Below are 18242 nucleotides of genomic sequence, written 5' to 3' on the forward strand. Positions count from 1 at the left end.
TAAACTCTCTCTCAATGTCTACCTCCTGGGAGTGTCAACCCATGACAGTTAAACTCAGGTTTTCTCATTGGAAACTATATTTGCATATAATTGTCTCCTCTCATTAAAAAATTGTTAAGGAAAGAGAAGACCCAAATGTTGATGATGAGAACTACAGAAATTTTAGTGTATTTACCACATTCAAATAGTCATAAATCCTCAACTTTGTTTATCAGGATTTGGGGGAGGTAATTAATAGAGCCTTGCTAATTCCTTCACTAATGCTGTGATCATTCATACTGGTAAACATAAATGGAGAGATGGGTTATTACCCCCATGTGTCTCCTGCTCCGAAAATTTAGCCTTCCCTTTTGAGAGCAGGCTTTATACTCCCTAGGTATAATCATTCTTAGGGAAAGAATCAATAAGTACTTAGAAAACCAACAGAGAGGTTTGGAAATTAGAAAACCACCCAACCTTGCATGCACTGGGCCATGACTGAGAATACAAAAAGGAATTCTTCTGTCACAGCTCAGCTTTCAATACTAAATCACTCATTGGCTTTACATAAATCTTAAAACTAGACGAAGCAGGTGATTAACAAACCCAGTTAAGTCTAAATATTCACTTAGAACAATGTTAAAATCATTACCCTCAATGGTGTAGGGAGGGATTTTACAATCACGGACAAAATTATGTTTTCTTGAACATATAAATTATTCCTGATTAAAGAATGGGGAAATAGATTAAGGATGGCCTTGGAAACTGTACAATACTTCTTAAATTTTCAATAAATCTTCTAGTTTTATCTAAAGGAAAATAGGTCTACTTGTAAATTGACTGAACAACTTCTGCACTACCAGACTTTCCACGCGACTTTTTAAAACTCTTACTCCCATCAAGATTCAACCAGGTTTTAGTACTCTTTATCATTTAAATGAGTTTCTGCATAAGAACAAAACTGAAATTACTCTGTAATACTGGAATTTTTCCTTTGATAAAACATCTTTGACACGTAAAAATGTTTAACCCATCTATTTCCCCAACACAGTGAAACATTTCCAAAAATACCTAATGGAAGAGAACAATAATTGTTAATGTATGTTTTAGCTATAAAAACTAAACGTAGTAGTAGTTTACATTAAAACAGAGAACTTCCTCAAGTTAGAGAACTAACCCTTTCCTTAAAGTGAAGAAGAACCACCTTAACACGTGTTAAGTCTGCCCTTTATCTAAGTGCACACTGAATGAAAATAAACTTTTCTGTCATAGCACCTGAAGACCCAAAGTTTATCACAATAGGGTAGCTTCTGTTCATTGACTATGGCTGTCATGCCTTTAATATCATTATTCTTTCTGTGGCATCAGGGAATGAACTCAGGGCCTTCCAGTACAGCTAAGCATCCTCTCAGGCCCAATTCTTTCCTTTTTTATTTAAAGGGGGGTAGGACAGAGGTGTTAGAGGGAGAGAAGAGAGTCACCAGAACACCATTCTGCCATCCATGGAGCTCCTGCACCAGCACTGCTACACCATCCCTCGCGCTCCCATGTGGTGTCCACGCTCAAATGCAAGGTCTCACACAGGTAAGGTGCATGTTCCACTAGGTAAGCTGTCTCCACATCCCTGCTATTTCTCCTATGGCCATTATTCAAGGTTCCATAGGTTCCCCCCACCCATCCCAGCCCATGCCCAATCAGGAACCTCAGAATGTGACCTTATTTGGAAAAACAGTTTTTGCAGATCCAATTAAGCTGAGGATTGGGGTAGAACCAAAATTTAATATTGCTTCACTCACTTGATTTGGTTTGGTTTGGTTTGGTTTGGTTTGGTTTGGTTTGGCAGGAAGCAACCAACAATACTTGTAATTCTACCCAGGTGACATCAATTTCTTTGGGGAGCCTCTGCTTCCTCTCCCCACATCAGTGTGCTTTTAAGATCTAGCTCTTCTCCAGTTCTTCTCAGAAAATGGTCCTCTGACTACCAGGCTACTTTTCTTGTCAGAAGTGGCAGGGGATTTACTGCCCCACTACACACCCCTCTATTGGCCTTTGACCAGTGACCAATGGTTCAAAGGAAGAAAGCCTGCCTTCTGTGCCTCAGGGCAGGGACAGTTCTGAAGCATAATTTATACTCTGAAGTGCGCCTACAAGATCAGGCTGAAGCTACCTTCTGTGGGACTGTCTGACAGGGCACTAAGGTGACCAAATTACCTGGTTTGCTCAGGACTATCCCTGGTTTAGCACTAAACAAGCAATGTCCCAGGAAGTCCTTTAGTCCTGAGGAAATGGAGATATTTGGTCACTGTAAATAACACACTTGCCTGGATTCTTCTTTTTTTTTTTTTCTTTGATCCGTTCTCTCTACTCCCCTATCTGTCTCACTTAGGAGTACTTCCTCAAAATTAATCTGTACATGAATATTCATCAAGGGGTCTGATTGTGGGGGACCTGGCTTGAGACACTGAAGAGGGGGCAGGAAGAGAGAACATAAGGGCCTCAAGAATTTGCATCTTACCTACTGGAGAAACTCAGATGTTGATCTACATGGTGTAATTCATGTTCCCAATAGTTACTTACAGGACTTTTTCAGCCTCATGTTATCAGTTCTAGATGTCTTAATTTATCAGAATGAACCACAGCAGTGACTCTTGATAGCGTGCAGACACACACACACACACACACACACACACACACACACACACAGTTAGAAATACTCGGGTATGGAACATGATGGCAAAGGAAAACCTAGTGGGGGTTGAATTCTTATGTGGAAAACTGAGAAATGTTATGCATGTACAAGCTATTGTATTTTACTGTTGACTGTAAACCATCAATACCTCAATAAAGAAAATTTAAAAAAACACTCGGGTACACAAGAATTGTGAAGTATCATTTCTTAATAAGAAGGTATATCCTATCTGTAAGTACCCCTCTTTCTTTCTTTTAAAAAATTATTATCTTTATTTATTGGATAGAGACAGCCATAAATTAAGAGAGACTAGGGAGATAGAGCAGGAGAGAGACAGAGAGACACCTGCCAGCACTGTTTCACCACTCATGAAGATTTCCCTCTGAAAGTGGAAAGCAGGGGCATGAACCTGGGTCCTTGTGCGCTGTAATGTGTGCCTCAACCAGGTGCACTACCACCTGGCCCCCAGTACCTCTCTTTTTCTCTCCCTCCCTATTTCCACCTTCACTCTCAATTCAGAAACAAATAAATTAAACAAAGTACATATATATATTATTTTCAACTTAAAAAATTTTTATTTATAAAAAGGAAACATTGACAAAAACCATAGGATAAGAGGGGTACAACGCCACACAATTCCCACCAGCAGAACTCCGTATCCCATCCCCTCCCCTGATAGCTTTCCTATTCTTTAGCCCTCTGGGAGTATGGACCAAGGGAAATTGTGGGGTGCAGAAGGTGGAACGTCTGGCTTCTGCAATTGCTTCCCTGCTGAACATATTTTTAAAGAAGTTCTTCAAATCAAGTGGGTTTAGTTGTTAAAGCTTGATTGATGTCTTACATATGAGAGAAAGGGCGATACTCTCACACAAGACAGACAAAGAGAGAGTGGCAAGTTCAGAGCACCACTCTGCCACATGAGATGCTGGGAATCAACTGAGAACAAGTCTGAAGCTCTACCAGCTGAGCTACTTCCCTGGCTGCTGGGCTTAATTTTCATCCTTTACAAGACCTTTTTATTTTGTATAAGATAGGGTGTATTTTAAACACATTAGTCTGAGGGCCGGGTGGTGACACACCTGCTTGAGCATGTACATATGGTACAATTCACAAGGACCCGGGTTCAAGCCCCTGGTCCCCACCTGCAGGGAGAAAGCTTTGTGAGTGGTGGAGCAGTGCTGCAGGTGTCTCCCTGTCTCTTGTCCTCTCTATCCCTGCCTTCCTCTCAATTTCTGGCAGTTTCTGTCCAATAAATAAATAAAGATCAAAAAATCAGCATATTAGCCTGTTTATGCATTTGTATTATGTCGGTAAAATATGCCTGTTAAGAAATTCTAACCACATAACAGAATATACTGTAAAAACAGCCTTCCTCCTATTTCTGTCCTTGAAACTCCCAATTCTCCTTCTCAGAGACAATAATTATTACCAATTCCTTATGTATCAAAAGAACCTGACTTTGGGTCTCTGAAAGAAGTCTGATGCCTGAACATTCTGTCAGAGATTAGCAGCAAGGTTGAAAGTATGCAAGGTTTCAGATTTTAAAAGCCAGAGGGTCCCTGGAGTTGAGTTTTGAAACGGCAAGCTGGTGTTGATGCCATTGCTACAACCTTCAGTTTAAATGGACTATTTTTCCCTACCAAATTGCAGTATTAGAAAAATGACAGCATCCCCCCACACTTTGGGAATTCTACACTATCTGGATTTTATTGCTTTCTTCCAGCTTTGTGGGAGCAGTGCACAAGCATGCCAGTCATCATAATGACTGGTTGCAGGGCATTCAAAGGGACAATTCCAACATGCTTTTTACACAGTCTCACAGGATAAAAGGCATCAATCAACACTCTCTTACTGTAGAGATGAGAGCTTGGGTGTGCAAAATGCCAGATAGCTAAAATAACAGGGCTGGCCACATAGCCAGCCCAAAGGCTATGTCTTCGCCTATCCATCCGTGTATGAAGAGGTGTTTTGTTTCACTGGATGTTTGAATCTGATCATTTAAGTGAGTTTCGAGGCAGAAAGTTTCCTACCTTTGGAGTAGCAGCCTGCAGGTGCATCCCGAATTTCGCTGCACTCATCATGATGGAGTGCAGAATATTGTTTCCATCTCCAATCCAGCTGAGGGTCAGGCCTTTCAGAGAGCCATAGTGCTCCTAAGAGGCAAGGGGAGATGGGGGTTATATCTGGGATGAGGTCCACCTATGCGAATCAGCTACTAGGGTTAAAGTAAAGGAAACAAACATCATCTCAATTTTAATGTTTTGTTGGAATGAATAAGCTATTTTTTTGCATCATACAGAGTAATTCAAAAATGTACACTCACACACAAAAACCCCAGCAATGTGTCCTAATATCTTTTAAAAGGTCTTTTGATCCATTTCAGGAGAGAGTGATATCAGAACTCTACTTCACCTTACATGGTATCAGGGAGTGAACTGAAACTTCATACATTCAAGTCCTGTGCCACTGTCCCTGGAAACTGCCCTAATACCTTTCACCAAGGCATGCTATGAACTCAAAGAAGAGACTCATATTTTCATACATTTCAAATTCAAATATTTTCTTATTTCTGCCGCCAGAGTTATAGCTGGGGCTCAGTCTCTGCTCAACAAATTTATCACTCTCAGCAGTCTGCCTGCAGGCCTGCCTTGAGAAAGACACAGAGAAATAGAGAGGGAGGAGCAGAAAGTGGGAGAAAGAGACACACTTAACTCCACTGCTCATGAAGCTTCCCACCACCCACCACCCACCACCCACCACCCACCACCCCACCACCCACCACCCCAGCAAGTGGGGACCTGGGACTTGAACCTGGGAGGTAACACATGGAAATGTGTGTGCTTTACTGGGTACACCACTGCTTGGCCCTCAACTCTGAATCTTTGTTGCATTCTTTCATTTAACAAACTGAGCGCTAATCTAAACACTGTCCTTCACCCTGGAGATGTAACAATAAAACAGAGGAGACAGAAATCACAAAGCTGACCTTCTTTGATATAAGAAAGGGGAAATCCAGTACACCTGGAACAGTACTGCATGGTGGGTGAGTATGTTCCCATTCATATAAAGTGGGAAAAGATGCCTGCCTAGTAATCCCTCAGTTCCCAGACTTGCAAATCTGAGCCCCCAGGTTCAATGTGAGCACCATACATGGGCAAGAGGAGCAGTACTATAGTTTCTCTTTATGCCTCTCATACAGGTAAATAAATAGGCAGAGTAGCTCACCTGCTTTGCTATGTCACAGTCTCACATCTGAGCCTGGGCATCACTGCACTGAAGGAAGCTTCAGTGCTGTGCTATCTTTCCCTCTGTTTCTCTTTCTTTGTCTCTATCTGAAAAAAGTCATCATGTAGCAGTTAACCCCAGCAATGACAAAAAATAAACTAAGTAAATAAATCATTGAGGTACTAATACCCTTAGATGTTTCTGACAAGTATAATTTAAAATACAAAGCACATACCAGGAAATTATAAATACAAACATCAGGATGGTAATTTCTTTTTTAATATTTATTTATTCATTTTCCCTTTTTGTTGCCCTTGTTGTTTTTCTTGTTGTAGTTATTATTGTTGTTGTTATTGATGTCATTGTTGTTGGATAGAACAAAGAGAAATGGAGAGAGGAGGGGAAGACAGAGGGGGGAGAGAAAGACACCTGCAGACTTGCTTCACCGCTTATGAAGCGACTCCCCTGCAGGTGGGGAGCCGGGGGCTTGAGCCGGGATCCTGTGCTTTGCGCCACGTGCCCTTAACCCACTGCGCTACCGCCCAACTCCCAGGATGGTAATTTCTATGTGGAGTGAGAGGAGATGGGATCGGGGAGAATTCCACAACTCCCTTCAACTCTAGCTGTAGTATTTTATTTAAAAGCAACAAAAATCAGAGGGGTCAAAGATTAGCTCAGTGGTAGAGCACATGCTTTGCATGTATGAGACCCTGGGTTCACCCCATGACATCCTTCAAAAAAAATCCTAAAGGAAGGTTTAGCAAACTGCGTAATGAGTACATGGGCTTTGTTTTATTTTCCCTGAGGTGTCTGTGGGCTTTAAGTATATAAATTAAGTATTGGGGTTGGGTGGTGGCACATTTGATTGAGTGCACATATTATAAATTAAGTATTTATAGAATGATAAATAGAAGATTAAAGAGGGGCCTGGTGGTAGCACACCTGTTTGAGCACATGTGTTACAATGCTCAAAGACCCAGGTTTGAGCTCCTGGTCCCAACCTGCAGAGTCTTTCCCTACCCTTTCTATTTCTGGCTATCTCTACCCAATAAATAAAGATAATAATAAAAAATTAAAAATAGGAGATTAAAGAGAGAAAGGCTAAACAATTGGAGATCACAGAACTACTAGGTGGCTAAAATAGGGTCTAAATCCAGCTCCACCTGATAACGGGTCCATGCTTTTAATATGCTGTTACTTATTCGTTCAATTTCTACTTTGATTATCTTCTACATTACGAGTGAGGACCTTTTTTTTTCTTTTTCCTGCCAAAGATGATTTGGATATTTATAATATCATTTGCAGGCCCTACAAAACTATCAACTTAAAATTAGCACCTGATGTTGCTATAAACAGAGCACCTAGATTTACTGAATTTTGAGTCCTGCCTATGGTTGCCTCAGTTGGGCCAGATGAAATGGTTTCTCGGACTATATGGTCCTCAGGGTAGACATCTTCACCCCTGTTCTGTGTGAAGGCATTTCAGCAGGTTCTATAGGGTACTCTGCTTCTCAATGAATTTATAATCTATAAATGATTAATTGCCAGAAGAATCATTGAATTATCTGAAGTATATAAAGCACACTCAAAAACAGCCACTTGGTTAGACTGCATCCTCATTGCACACTTTTTTTTTTTACTTTATTGGGGAAGTTTAATATATTACAGCACAGTTATTGACACAGTTACAATTTCTCATCTCCCAATGATAGGTGTCTACAGAATACTCCTATCCCCAATTTAGGTCCCTTTCCACCATCGTGCACCAGAAACCCAGTACTTCCTCCACCCCCTTCCTCTCCTCCATAGTCCTTTGCTTTGCTGCAAACTTGTGTCACACGCAGTCCAAGTTTCACTTTGTTTTTTCCCTTTTTGTTCTTGTTTCTTAACTTCCATCTATGCATGAGATGATCTGGTATTCGTCCTCTTTTTGGCTGCATGAATCTTATCCTCATCTCCAAAAAGTTTTATTTTGAGTGTAGTCTTACATTTTTATTTATGTAATTTATTGAGGAGGAAGATGGACCTATTCAGTTTTCCCTATCTCCCCAGAATTATTTAGAAGTACAAAAATTATGGTGTTTAGGATTATTTATTTATTTATGTATTCCCTTTTGTTGCCCTTGGTTTTTTTTTAATTTTTAAATAATCTTTATTTATTTTTTTGGATAGAGACAGCCAGAAACTGAGAGGAAAGGGGAGACAGGGAGACAGAGAGACACCTGCAGGCCTGCTTCACCACTTCTGATGCTTTCCCCCTGCAGGTGGAGACCAGGGGCTTGAACCTGAGTCCTTGCACACCATGTGCGCCACCACCCGGCCCTGCCCTTGTTGTTTTTTATTGTTGCTGTTATTGATGTTGTCGTTGTTGGGTAGGACAGAGAGAAATGGAGAGAGGAAGGGAAGACAGAGGAGGGGAGAGAAAGATACACACCTGCAGACCTGCTTCACTGCCTGTGAAGCGACTCGACTCCCCTGCAGATGGGGAGTCGGGGGCTCGAACCGGGATCCTTATGGCAGTCCTTGAGCTTTGTGCCATGTGCACTTAACCCACTGCGCTACTTCCCGACTCCCAGTGTTTAGGACTCTATGTGGCAAAACCACATAGATTTACTGTGGCAAGCCAAAGATAAATTTTGAAAAGTCATTCAAACTCCTGGTAAGAGGACATGACTAAATTGGAGCCTGGACTCTATAAATTTTGGATTTTCTTAATACTAGTCTTAAATAATCAGACTATCAAAATGGCAGAAAACACCGTCTTCTTAGAATGATTTAGTAATTAACCATTTTGTCCATCCAACACAGATTCCACTAGTCTTCCTTCCCAAATCAGAGCCTGATGTAGGTAGGAACACATAAAAACTTCTGTTTTCTATGTTCCATCACTCCCTGTTCATACATTGTGTTAAATGTGGCACTCCAAAACAAAGTGATTCGAAAAACAGGATGGAGGGGCTGAGTGGTGGCATACCTAGTTGAGTAGACATGTTACCATGACCAAGGACTAAGGTTCAAGCACCAACCTCCACCTTCAGGGGGGAGCTTTATGAACAGTGAAGCAGTGCTGCAGATGTTTCTGGTTTTTTTTTCTCTCTTTCCCCTCTCAAATTCTCTCTATTTCTATCCAATAAATAAATAAAAATGTTTTTTTAAAAAGAAAGAAAGAAAAAAATAGGACTGAGAGCATCTTGGGGATAGGGCTGAGAACAGAAGGTTCTTGTGATCTTTTTCTTTTTTTTTTTTAACAATCTCCCGCTTCCCTTGGAAATCTACTCTGCAAGTAAGTATACGCTAGAATTATTTGCCAAGATGATATTTGAAAACAAAACACCTGATACCATGGTTTTAATGGTCTCATTTAGAACTAATCTGGAACTATCTGTTGATTTTGCTATTGTGTGAGCGATAGAAATTAGCCAACCTGGAGAGTGAGGTAATCGGCCAGGATCTGGATAGGATGGTACATGTCTGATAGCCCATTGACAATTGGAATGGATGCTTCTTTAGCCAGGGTGTCCAGATCTGCTTGTTTATACACTCGAGCCAACACTGCATCTGTCATGCCAGACAACACACTGCAAGCAAGCCAAGAAAAGATCATTTAAGTTAATTATGCTTAATAATTCCTTCTTTAGTAAGGATTGCCAACAGTAAAAGAATTGCTAATAAATTAAGAAATTTACTGCTTCAACTACCTGCAAACATGAGGTATTTTAGAGGCTAGTATTAAGCATGTGGTCATTACAGAAAACAGGTATTGCTACACTCATATCTTAGCCAGTGATTATGTCATTTGCAGAGATAAAAAGTCAGTTGTGGTCAACTGAGTAGTCATGAGGATAAGTTATAATTGGTAAGTGGCAGTTGGTAAAGTTAAAGGAGACAAGACCAAAACCAAGATATACAGAGAAGTATACAGGAGACAAGACCTGGCACTGAAGACTTTCCTTTGCATTTCCCCCCCCCCCAAGAGAGAATGCAGTTTCACCAAAAAATTGAAAGGATCAGCATGGCATCCATGGAGGTGTATACTCAGATTCCCCTACAAGAAATAACCTTTTGGGAAGAGTTATTTGGCAGCCTCCAACTACTGTGGCTTTGGGGTCAATTACAGCATTCTTCCCAAAGCCACACACTTGCCTAGTCTGTTCCCACTCAATGACTGATAATGACAGCAATAATGGAGGTGGATATGAGACTTCTCTAATAGACAGTCTTTGCTCTGAGTGTTCCCATTGGCCTGACCAAGACTTTCTTGGAGTTATGCTGCTATTTGAAACTCTTCCCTAATCTACTCCTTCTGTTAGGTAGGATAGACAGTCTGGGGGAAATGAAAGCATTATGCTCTGGAGCCTGAAAGTCAAAAAAGATCCTAAGAACTGTTGGTATTTCTTCAAATTCCCCAGCCTATGGAGAAGAGATTAACAGGCAATTCCAACTACCTGGACCTCCAGCCTCTAAGATGTAGGACCCAGAACCTCCACCTACCTGTACCTCGATGAAGACATTAACTATTAGAAAGGGTGCCAGAATTCAAGTGGCATCCATCTTGGATTAGTGTCTCTCTTATTGGATAGCCACAGAACACTTCATTTGCATTCTTGGTGACCAGTCAGAGGCCAGAAGAGAATAAATAAGTTGGATAGAAGGCTATAAGGAAGACAGCTTAGGCACTCCTATTTTGGAGCCTGCCTGCCTGCTTGCCACTCTTTATAGCCCATGTCATGGAGTCTTCTCTAAGAGTAAGATCCTAGAGGACCAGAGGTACCCCAGTTTCACTCCAGTTACCCTTCTATTAGTTAATACTTCCTTCATTGAGGTCAGACCGCTATGGCAATCTGAAGCTCTCCCTGCCTACTTTTGCTTCCTCTCTCCTCAATACTTCACTGTTGTTTCCCTTGCTAAATCTCTTGCACATTTAATTTCATCTTTGAGTCCAGATTCTCAATGTACTTGCATTCACACCATCAGCAATGACCTCTGGCAGGAACTGAGTGTGAGAAAGCACTCAGCCTTTGTTTCTGAGCTCTGCAAGGCTATCAATACCTATGTACCAAAAAAAAAAAAAAAAAAAAAAACAAGGGCTCAACATAAAACAGCAAACACACACACACACACACACACACACACACACACACACACACACACACACACCAAGAAAGCAAGACTTCAAAAATCATGGCTACAAATTCAAACATCACAAAGAAAAAGCAATATTATTATTATTATGTATTATCATTATTTTACATCTTAAGGACTCAGTACTCAGAGAGGTTAAGTGACCTGCTCTGGATTACACAGCTGATTAAGTTGGAGGAGTTCATATTCAAATAAAAGTCATTTTACCTCAATAGGCCATGTCCTTACCTCTAATTTGTAGATGATGAAAATTTGGGAGAACTTGGGATTCAGATTGAAGTTCTTTTAATAAGTCAAAGTGAAAGTAGCCCCTTGGCTGAAATTTCATTCAGTCTTACAAATATATAAAGATTAATCTTTTGTTTAAAAAATATGGGTTTCTCAAGCTAGGTGTATGGATCAACCTGCCATGACTCATGTCCAGTGGAGAGGCAGTTACAGAAGCCAAAACTCCCAACTTCTGCACTCCAAAAAAGAATTTTGGTCAATGCTCCTACAGGGAGAGAAGTGCTGGAGGAAGATGATTAGAGAGCTCCGAACCCCAGTAGAAGTATAGTCAACCCACACTTGTGACCTTGGGAGAACTACTGCAGTTTCCGGTGGAAGGAATGGGGACACAGAACTCTGGTGGTGGGAACGGTGTTATCTTACTATTTTGTGAACCAATCTTGAATCACTAATAAAAATAAATAAATACAGGAATCTCCATTTATTTATTTATTTATTTATTTATTTATTTATTTATTTATTTAATCATTTTGTTCTTTTGCCATTGCTGGGTTTGTCACTGCTCCAAGCTGACTTTTTTTAGATAGTAAGAGAGAAACTGAGACAGAAAGAAGGAAAGACACCATAGCTTTGATGCTTCCCCACTGCAGTAAGGACTGGCTTGAACCTGTGTAGAGCTTATGGCAAACCAAGCACCTTCCCAGGTGAGTTATTTTGCTGGCCCTCTTCTAGTTATTTCAAAGAAAATTCCCACAACAGATGTTTCTAACAATTTTGGCCTTGAGCTCTTTCTAATAACAAAAAATTATAAAGTCTCTCATGATAGTTAGATTAAATAATTTCCTGTGATTTAGTTTCTTCATCTGTAAAATGATACTATCTATGCCTTTGGGTTATTGTAAAGATTCCTTGAGATAACCTATATGAAATGCATAAGAATGATGTCTTTATCATATTAAAAAATCAAATAAGTACTAAATATCATCACTATGCCCAAAGAAAATACATAAAGGAGGCTGGGGCATAGCACACCCAGTAGAGTACATGCTTTATCATGCTCAAGGACCTGGGTTTGAGTCCTGGCACTACACAGGAGTACTATGCACAGGGTACACTTCACAAGTAGTGAAGCATTGTTATAGTGTCTCCACTTCTCTCTCTCTCTCTTTCTGTCTGTCTCTCTCTCTCTCACCCTCTACCTGGAAAAAAAATAGAACAGAGTTCACCAGGAGTGATGTACTCATGCATACATAAAGCCTCACTGAAGCCTTGATGGCAAGAGAGAGAGCAAGAAAAAAATATATGAAAATTAAAAGCTAGTGGGGTAGTGAAATAACTAATATGGATAGCATCCTGTTTTGCCATGTACACAACCCAGGTTCTCTCTCTCCTTATCTATCTATTTATCTATCTATCTATCTATCTACCTATCTATCTATCTATCATCTGTCTATCTAAAAAAAATCAAAAGTTATTATGCATCCAGTAAGGTCTTCATAAATTTGTATTTTAACCATCAAGTATATTGGGGAAAAATTAGTCTCTCATGTGTCAGAGACATGTTATCTACTCACTCTGCAGAAATTTATTGGATCCTAGCCTACAAAGATCACAACTACTAAAACACAAACTCCTTTTAGGATTAGAAGATCAAAAGTTGGGAGTCGGGCTGTAGTGCAGCGGGCTAAGCGCAGGTGGCGCAAAGCACAAAGACCGGCATAAGGATCCTGGTTTGAACCCCGGCTCCCCACCTGCAGGGGAGTCGCTTCACAGGCAGTGAAGCAGGTCTGCAGGTGTCTATCTTTCTCTCCTCCTCTCTGTCTTCCCCTCCCTCTCTCCATTTCTCTCTCTGTCCTATCCAACAACGACAATAACAATAATAACTACAACAATAAAACAACAAGGGCAACAAAAGGGAAAAATAAATAAAATAAATTTAAAAAAAAATCAAAAGTTTTAAAAATCCCTGTCTAAATTCTATATTTTTCAAATTTCCATAAATTTCTCATACTCAGAGTTCCCAGATTTTCATGCTTTATGAGTTAGTAGAATTTTTAAAAATATGAAAATCCACATAAGAGTCTTACCTTCTTTTTAATTTTTTAAAATTTTTTATTATCTTTATTTATTGGATAGAGACATCCAGAAATCAAGAGGGAAGGGGTGATAGAGAGGGAGAGAGACATAGAGACACCTGCAGCCCTGCTTCACCACTCGTAAAGCTTTCTCCCTGCAGGTGGGGACCGGGGGCTTGAACCTGGGTCCTCAAGCATTGTAATACATGCACTTAACCACGTGCGCCACCACCCGGCCCCACCTTCTTTTCAATTTTTTAAAATTTTTATTTATTGGATAGAGATAGCCAGAGATCAATAGCAAAGGGGGAGATAGAGAAGGAGAGAGACAGAGAGACCCTGCAGCCCTGCTTCACCACTCATAAAGCCTTCCCCCTGCAGGTGGGGACCATGGCTTGAACCTGGGTCCTTGCGCACTATAATATGTGTGCTCAACCAGGTGCATCACCATCCAGCACACAAGAGTTCTACCTTTTTGTTTAGCAAATTATAGGCATGAGAAACAAACAAATATTTGGGGAGATAATGCAGGGGTAACACACCAGATTTTCATGCCTGAGGCCCCAGTAGTCCCAGGTTCAATCCCCAGCATCACCATATCCCAGATCTGAGCATTGTTCTGGTCTACCAGATGCTCATGCAAGCTCTCTCTCTCTCTCTCTCTCCATCCCCATATGAAAATAAATAAATCTTATTTTAAATAAACACAGATATTATTATATCCATTTAATAAAAAGGACATTTTGACACCAAGAAGAAGATATGAATAGCCTAATCTCTGAAAAAGAATTAATTTAGCTTTATGGAGTTTGCTATAGTACCTCTCTTAAAATATTTTTTTTGCACATGTACCAACTACTGTATTTTACTGTCAACTGTAAACCACTAATCCCCTCAATAAAGAAAAAAGAGAAAAGGCACTAGGTTCTCAAATATGAAGTTCTGAGTTCAATCCTCAACATTGCAATATATATATATATATATATATATATATATATATATATATATATATATATATTTTACAAATGATAAGGAAATAGAGAGGGAGGCAAGAGAGAGAGACTGAGAGAGAGAGAGAGAGAGAGAGAGAAGATCAGAGCATCATTCTGGTATATGTGGTGCCAGGGATCAAACTCAGGACCTCATGCTTGAGTATCCAATACTTAATTCACTGTGCCACCTCACGTGTCATGCTACATTACTTTTTTTTTTTTTTACTACTTCTGCTGAATGCTTCCCAAATCAGGGTGTCAGCGGCAGACACAAGATTTGGAAACTAGTGCTCTGAATTGTCTAGGCATATTGTATATTGTAGCATGAAAAAGGTGACTCAAAGAGCCAGATGAGAATATCTCCTGCAAATCAGGTGATTTGGGTGAACTTAAAAAATATTTGTTATTAATAGTTTAATAGTTTGTTACAAGATTGTAAGATTACAATGTATAGTTCCACATCAGTTGGTGAATTTTTGATGATAGACCAAGTCAAGGGTTTTCAAATTTTGCTACAAATGCAAGTCACCTGAAGAAGTTTTTCAAACTCTTGAACAGTTAAATTAGGGAGAAAAATCAGAATCTCTAGAGGTAGGCCTAGGGATCAATATTTTTTTTCAAGAATTCCAGGAAGCTCCAATGTGTAGCCATGTTTAAGAACCAAAATTACTACCTTACTCCTTAGCTCAACAGCGTTAGTATCACCAGGGAGCTTGTTAAAGTGCAGAATAATAGACTCCATCCAGATTTACTGAATCAGATCCTGTATTTCATCCAGATCACCTAATGATTCATTTGCATATTAAAGTTAAGACTCTGACTAAGGCCACCATTTTTTAAAAATTTTTTAAAATATTTATTTATTTTCCCTTTTTGTTGCCCTTGTTTTTTTATTGTTGTTGGAGTTATGGCTGTTGTTATTGGTGTCGTCGTTGTTGTTAGGACAGAGAGCAATGGAGAGAGGAGGGGAAGACAGAGAGGGCAAGAGAAAGATAGACACCTGCAGACCTGCTTCACTGCCTGTGAAGTGACTCCCCTGCAGGTGGGGAGCCGAGGGCTTGAAGTGGGACCCTTACGCTGGTGCTTACGCTTTGTGCCACGTGCACTTAACCCACAGCACTACCGCCAGACTCCCTTAAAATCATTTTATTGGGGGGTGCATGATTGGTTTACAATACAGTTGTTGACATATGGGTACAATTTCTCATCTCCCCATGATAGATGTCTTTAGAGCATTCTCACCCCCCAACTTGGGTCAAAGGCCATCATATTTTTAAAGTACAATTCATTCTTTTCTTAGAACTATAACCAAACAGGCAAACAAGAAAATCAATAGGTGGAAGCTCATAAAGACAAAGGGCTTTGTCCATAGTCATATTGGCAGGGAGGGATTTCTTCTTCAATTGAAGGGAAAAGAAAGTATCTAGAATATTGAAAAGTGAGTAATTCATTCCCTTCCACAAAGAGTAGCCATCTTCTGATGTTTTATTGCAAAAGTGCTCAAACTTGGGTGTATGTTAGAACTCAGCAAAATACAGAGGCCCAAGTTCCCAAAACAGGGAATTCTGGTTCTTTGTACCTTTACCTAGCTGCCCAACTAATAGTTTGAGAACTACTGTGCTGATGCAGAGGCTATTCTGTTAAAAATAATTTTCAATATCCTCTTGTTCAAGGTCTTAATACAAAGTCCCTTCCTAATACAGATATACTGATGTTTCGTAGTATAAGAAAACTTTTCACTTTATCATGGGAAAGAGACTTACCTAGAAGTAGCTATCCCAATAAGATATGTAATTAGTATCAATTCCCTATTTCTGAAGAATTGGTTAATTTTATGAAATCTACAGGCTTAAGAGAAAGAGAGTGGGAGATAGAGTGTTGACTTCAAAAGACCTCTTTCAATTGCATCATTTCCTAAAGTGGATACAGATAGGGTAAAAAAAAAATCTGGGGAGTTGGGCAGTAGCATAAAGGGTTAAGCGCATGTGGCACAAAGCGCAAGGACTGCCTTAAGGATCTCGGTTCAAGCCCCCAGCTCCCCACCTGCAGGGGAGTCGATTCACAGGTGGTGAAGCAGGTCTGCAGGTGTCTATCTTTCTCTCCCCCTCTGTCTTCTCTTCTTCTCTCCATTTCTCTCTGTCCTATCCAACGACGACATGAATAACAACAACAATAACTACAACAACAATGAAATACAAACAAGGGCAACAAAAGGGAAAATAAATAAATATATATATATTTATATATTTAAAAATCTGTATTAACCGTTGCAGTTGACCTGCAATGGAATCTCATAGTCCGAAAGATAAATGTGAACTCTACAATAGCCTCTCAAAATAATTTCAGGGAACTAGGACCATGGGCTGCCAATTTCTTATGCTTTTTTTTGAATGTACTTTATAATGTTCCTAAGTCTAGTTATATATATTTTTCCACCAGCAGAGTTCCGTGTCCCCATTCTTTCCATTGGAAACTGCAGTAGCTCTCCCAAGGTCTCAAATATGGGTTAACTATCATTTCTATAACAATCTATCTATATTTATACATATTTACCCATTTTTTCCTATGGTCTTGCCTTCTCTTCCTTTTCAATTCACACCTACACCTATTGCCACTTCCGAGTGTCCTTCCTTTCCCCCTCTTCTCTCTCCGAGGTCCGATGTAATTGGAGTTCAGAGCCCTTTAGTCATCTTTCCCCTAACATTTCTCCCCTTTTCTTGGGTTATGGACCAGAATTCCTTATGGGGTGCAGAGGTAGGAGTTCTGGTTTCTGTAATTGCTTCTCGACTGGACATGGACATTGGCAGGTCAGTCCATGTTTCTATCTTTCCCTCGTGGCGTAGAGCTCTAGAGAAGGGATGTTCCCAGACACATTGAAATACACCTTTATTTTATCTGTCACTTCAGATGTAACAAAATTTAAGTAGAAATTATGATAGAGCTGGTGAAGCTGCTAGTACTAATTTTAACATAATATATGGAATATGTATACTTGTTTCGAGTTTTGTTGTGTCTAACATGTATCACATGTAAGTATTATCTTAATCTCATAGATGAGGAAAAAGAAGGCTTTTAAAAACCTTAATCAGAGCAACATCAGGAAAGACTAAAGAAAGAAAAAAACTGAAAGAGGAAGACCCTTATGCTGGCAATTGGGGAATACAATATCCTATTAACATGAGTTTTTCAAAAGCACAATTATGAGTCAGTATGCTTGGACCTGTGGTCTATGGTATAATAATACCATGTGAGAGACTGCCTGATCTGCATTGTTGAGGTTGCCCAACACCCCCTAGTAATGGGGTTCTTGGCCTTGACTGCACATTAGTATCATTTCTGGAGCTATAAAAATTCTGGAGCTATAAAAAGTCTTCCCTGTGGATGATCAAATCAGAAACCGTGGTGGTGGATCCACATCAGCTTTTCTAAAGCTCCCCTACCCCATAATTTTCCAATATGGAGACAAGGCTGAGAACCGCTGTTACACAATATAGAGAGGAGAAGTAGAAGAATAGGGTTCTCTAGTGCTGGGAGCAACAGTGGATCTACATAACGGAGGGAAGTCTTAGTGGTTGCTGAAATTAAAACTATAAAAAAGTAAGAAAAGTATATGATAAGAAAAGTAAGGGGGGTCAGGCAGTGGCACACCCATTTAAGAACCTACGCAAGAATCTGGATTTGAGTCCCCGGCTCCCCACCTGCAAGGGGGATGCTTCACAAGCAGTGAAACAGGTCTGCAGGTGTCTATTTTTCTCTCTCCCTCACTATCTCTCCCTCCATTCTGTATTTCTCCCTGTCCTATCCAATAAAATGGAAAAATATATATATGGCCACCAGGAGGGGTGGGTTCATAGTGTAGGCACCAAGCCTCAGCCTGGAGGCAAAAAAAAAAAAAAAATGACAAGACAAGAA

At 40.0% G+C, this 18242-nt stretch overlaps 2 protein-coding genes across 2 annotated transcripts in view; both read right to left on the reverse strand.

Annotated features, from left to right (window-relative positions):
• Positions 1 to 18242, reverse strand: part of TSPAN7 (tetraspanin 7) — a 316558-nt gene that overhangs the window by 144383 nt on the left and 153933 nt on the right. The gene's annotated exons all lie outside the window — the stretch shown is intronic.
• Positions 1 to 18242, reverse strand: part of OTC (ornithine transcarbamylase) — a 79189-nt gene that overhangs the window by 12019 nt on the left and 48928 nt on the right. Inside the window, exons 5-6 of the mRNA XM_007523215.3 lie at positions 9318 to 9471; positions 4699 to 4821 (exon numbers count right to left, since the gene is read on the reverse strand). Of these exons, the coding sequence (XP_007523277.1) occupies positions 4699 to 4821; positions 9318 to 9471 (277 nt within the window). The remainder of the gene's footprint in view (positions 1 to 4698; positions 4822 to 9317; positions 9472 to 18242) is intronic.

Source organism: Erinaceus europaeus, chromosome X (assembly GCF_950295315.1).
Source record: "Erinaceus europaeus chromosome X, mEriEur2.1, whole genome shotgun sequence".
In the NCBI taxonomy this organism is placed as follows: Eukaryota; Metazoa; Chordata; class Mammalia; order Eulipotyphla; family Erinaceidae; genus Erinaceus; species Erinaceus europaeus.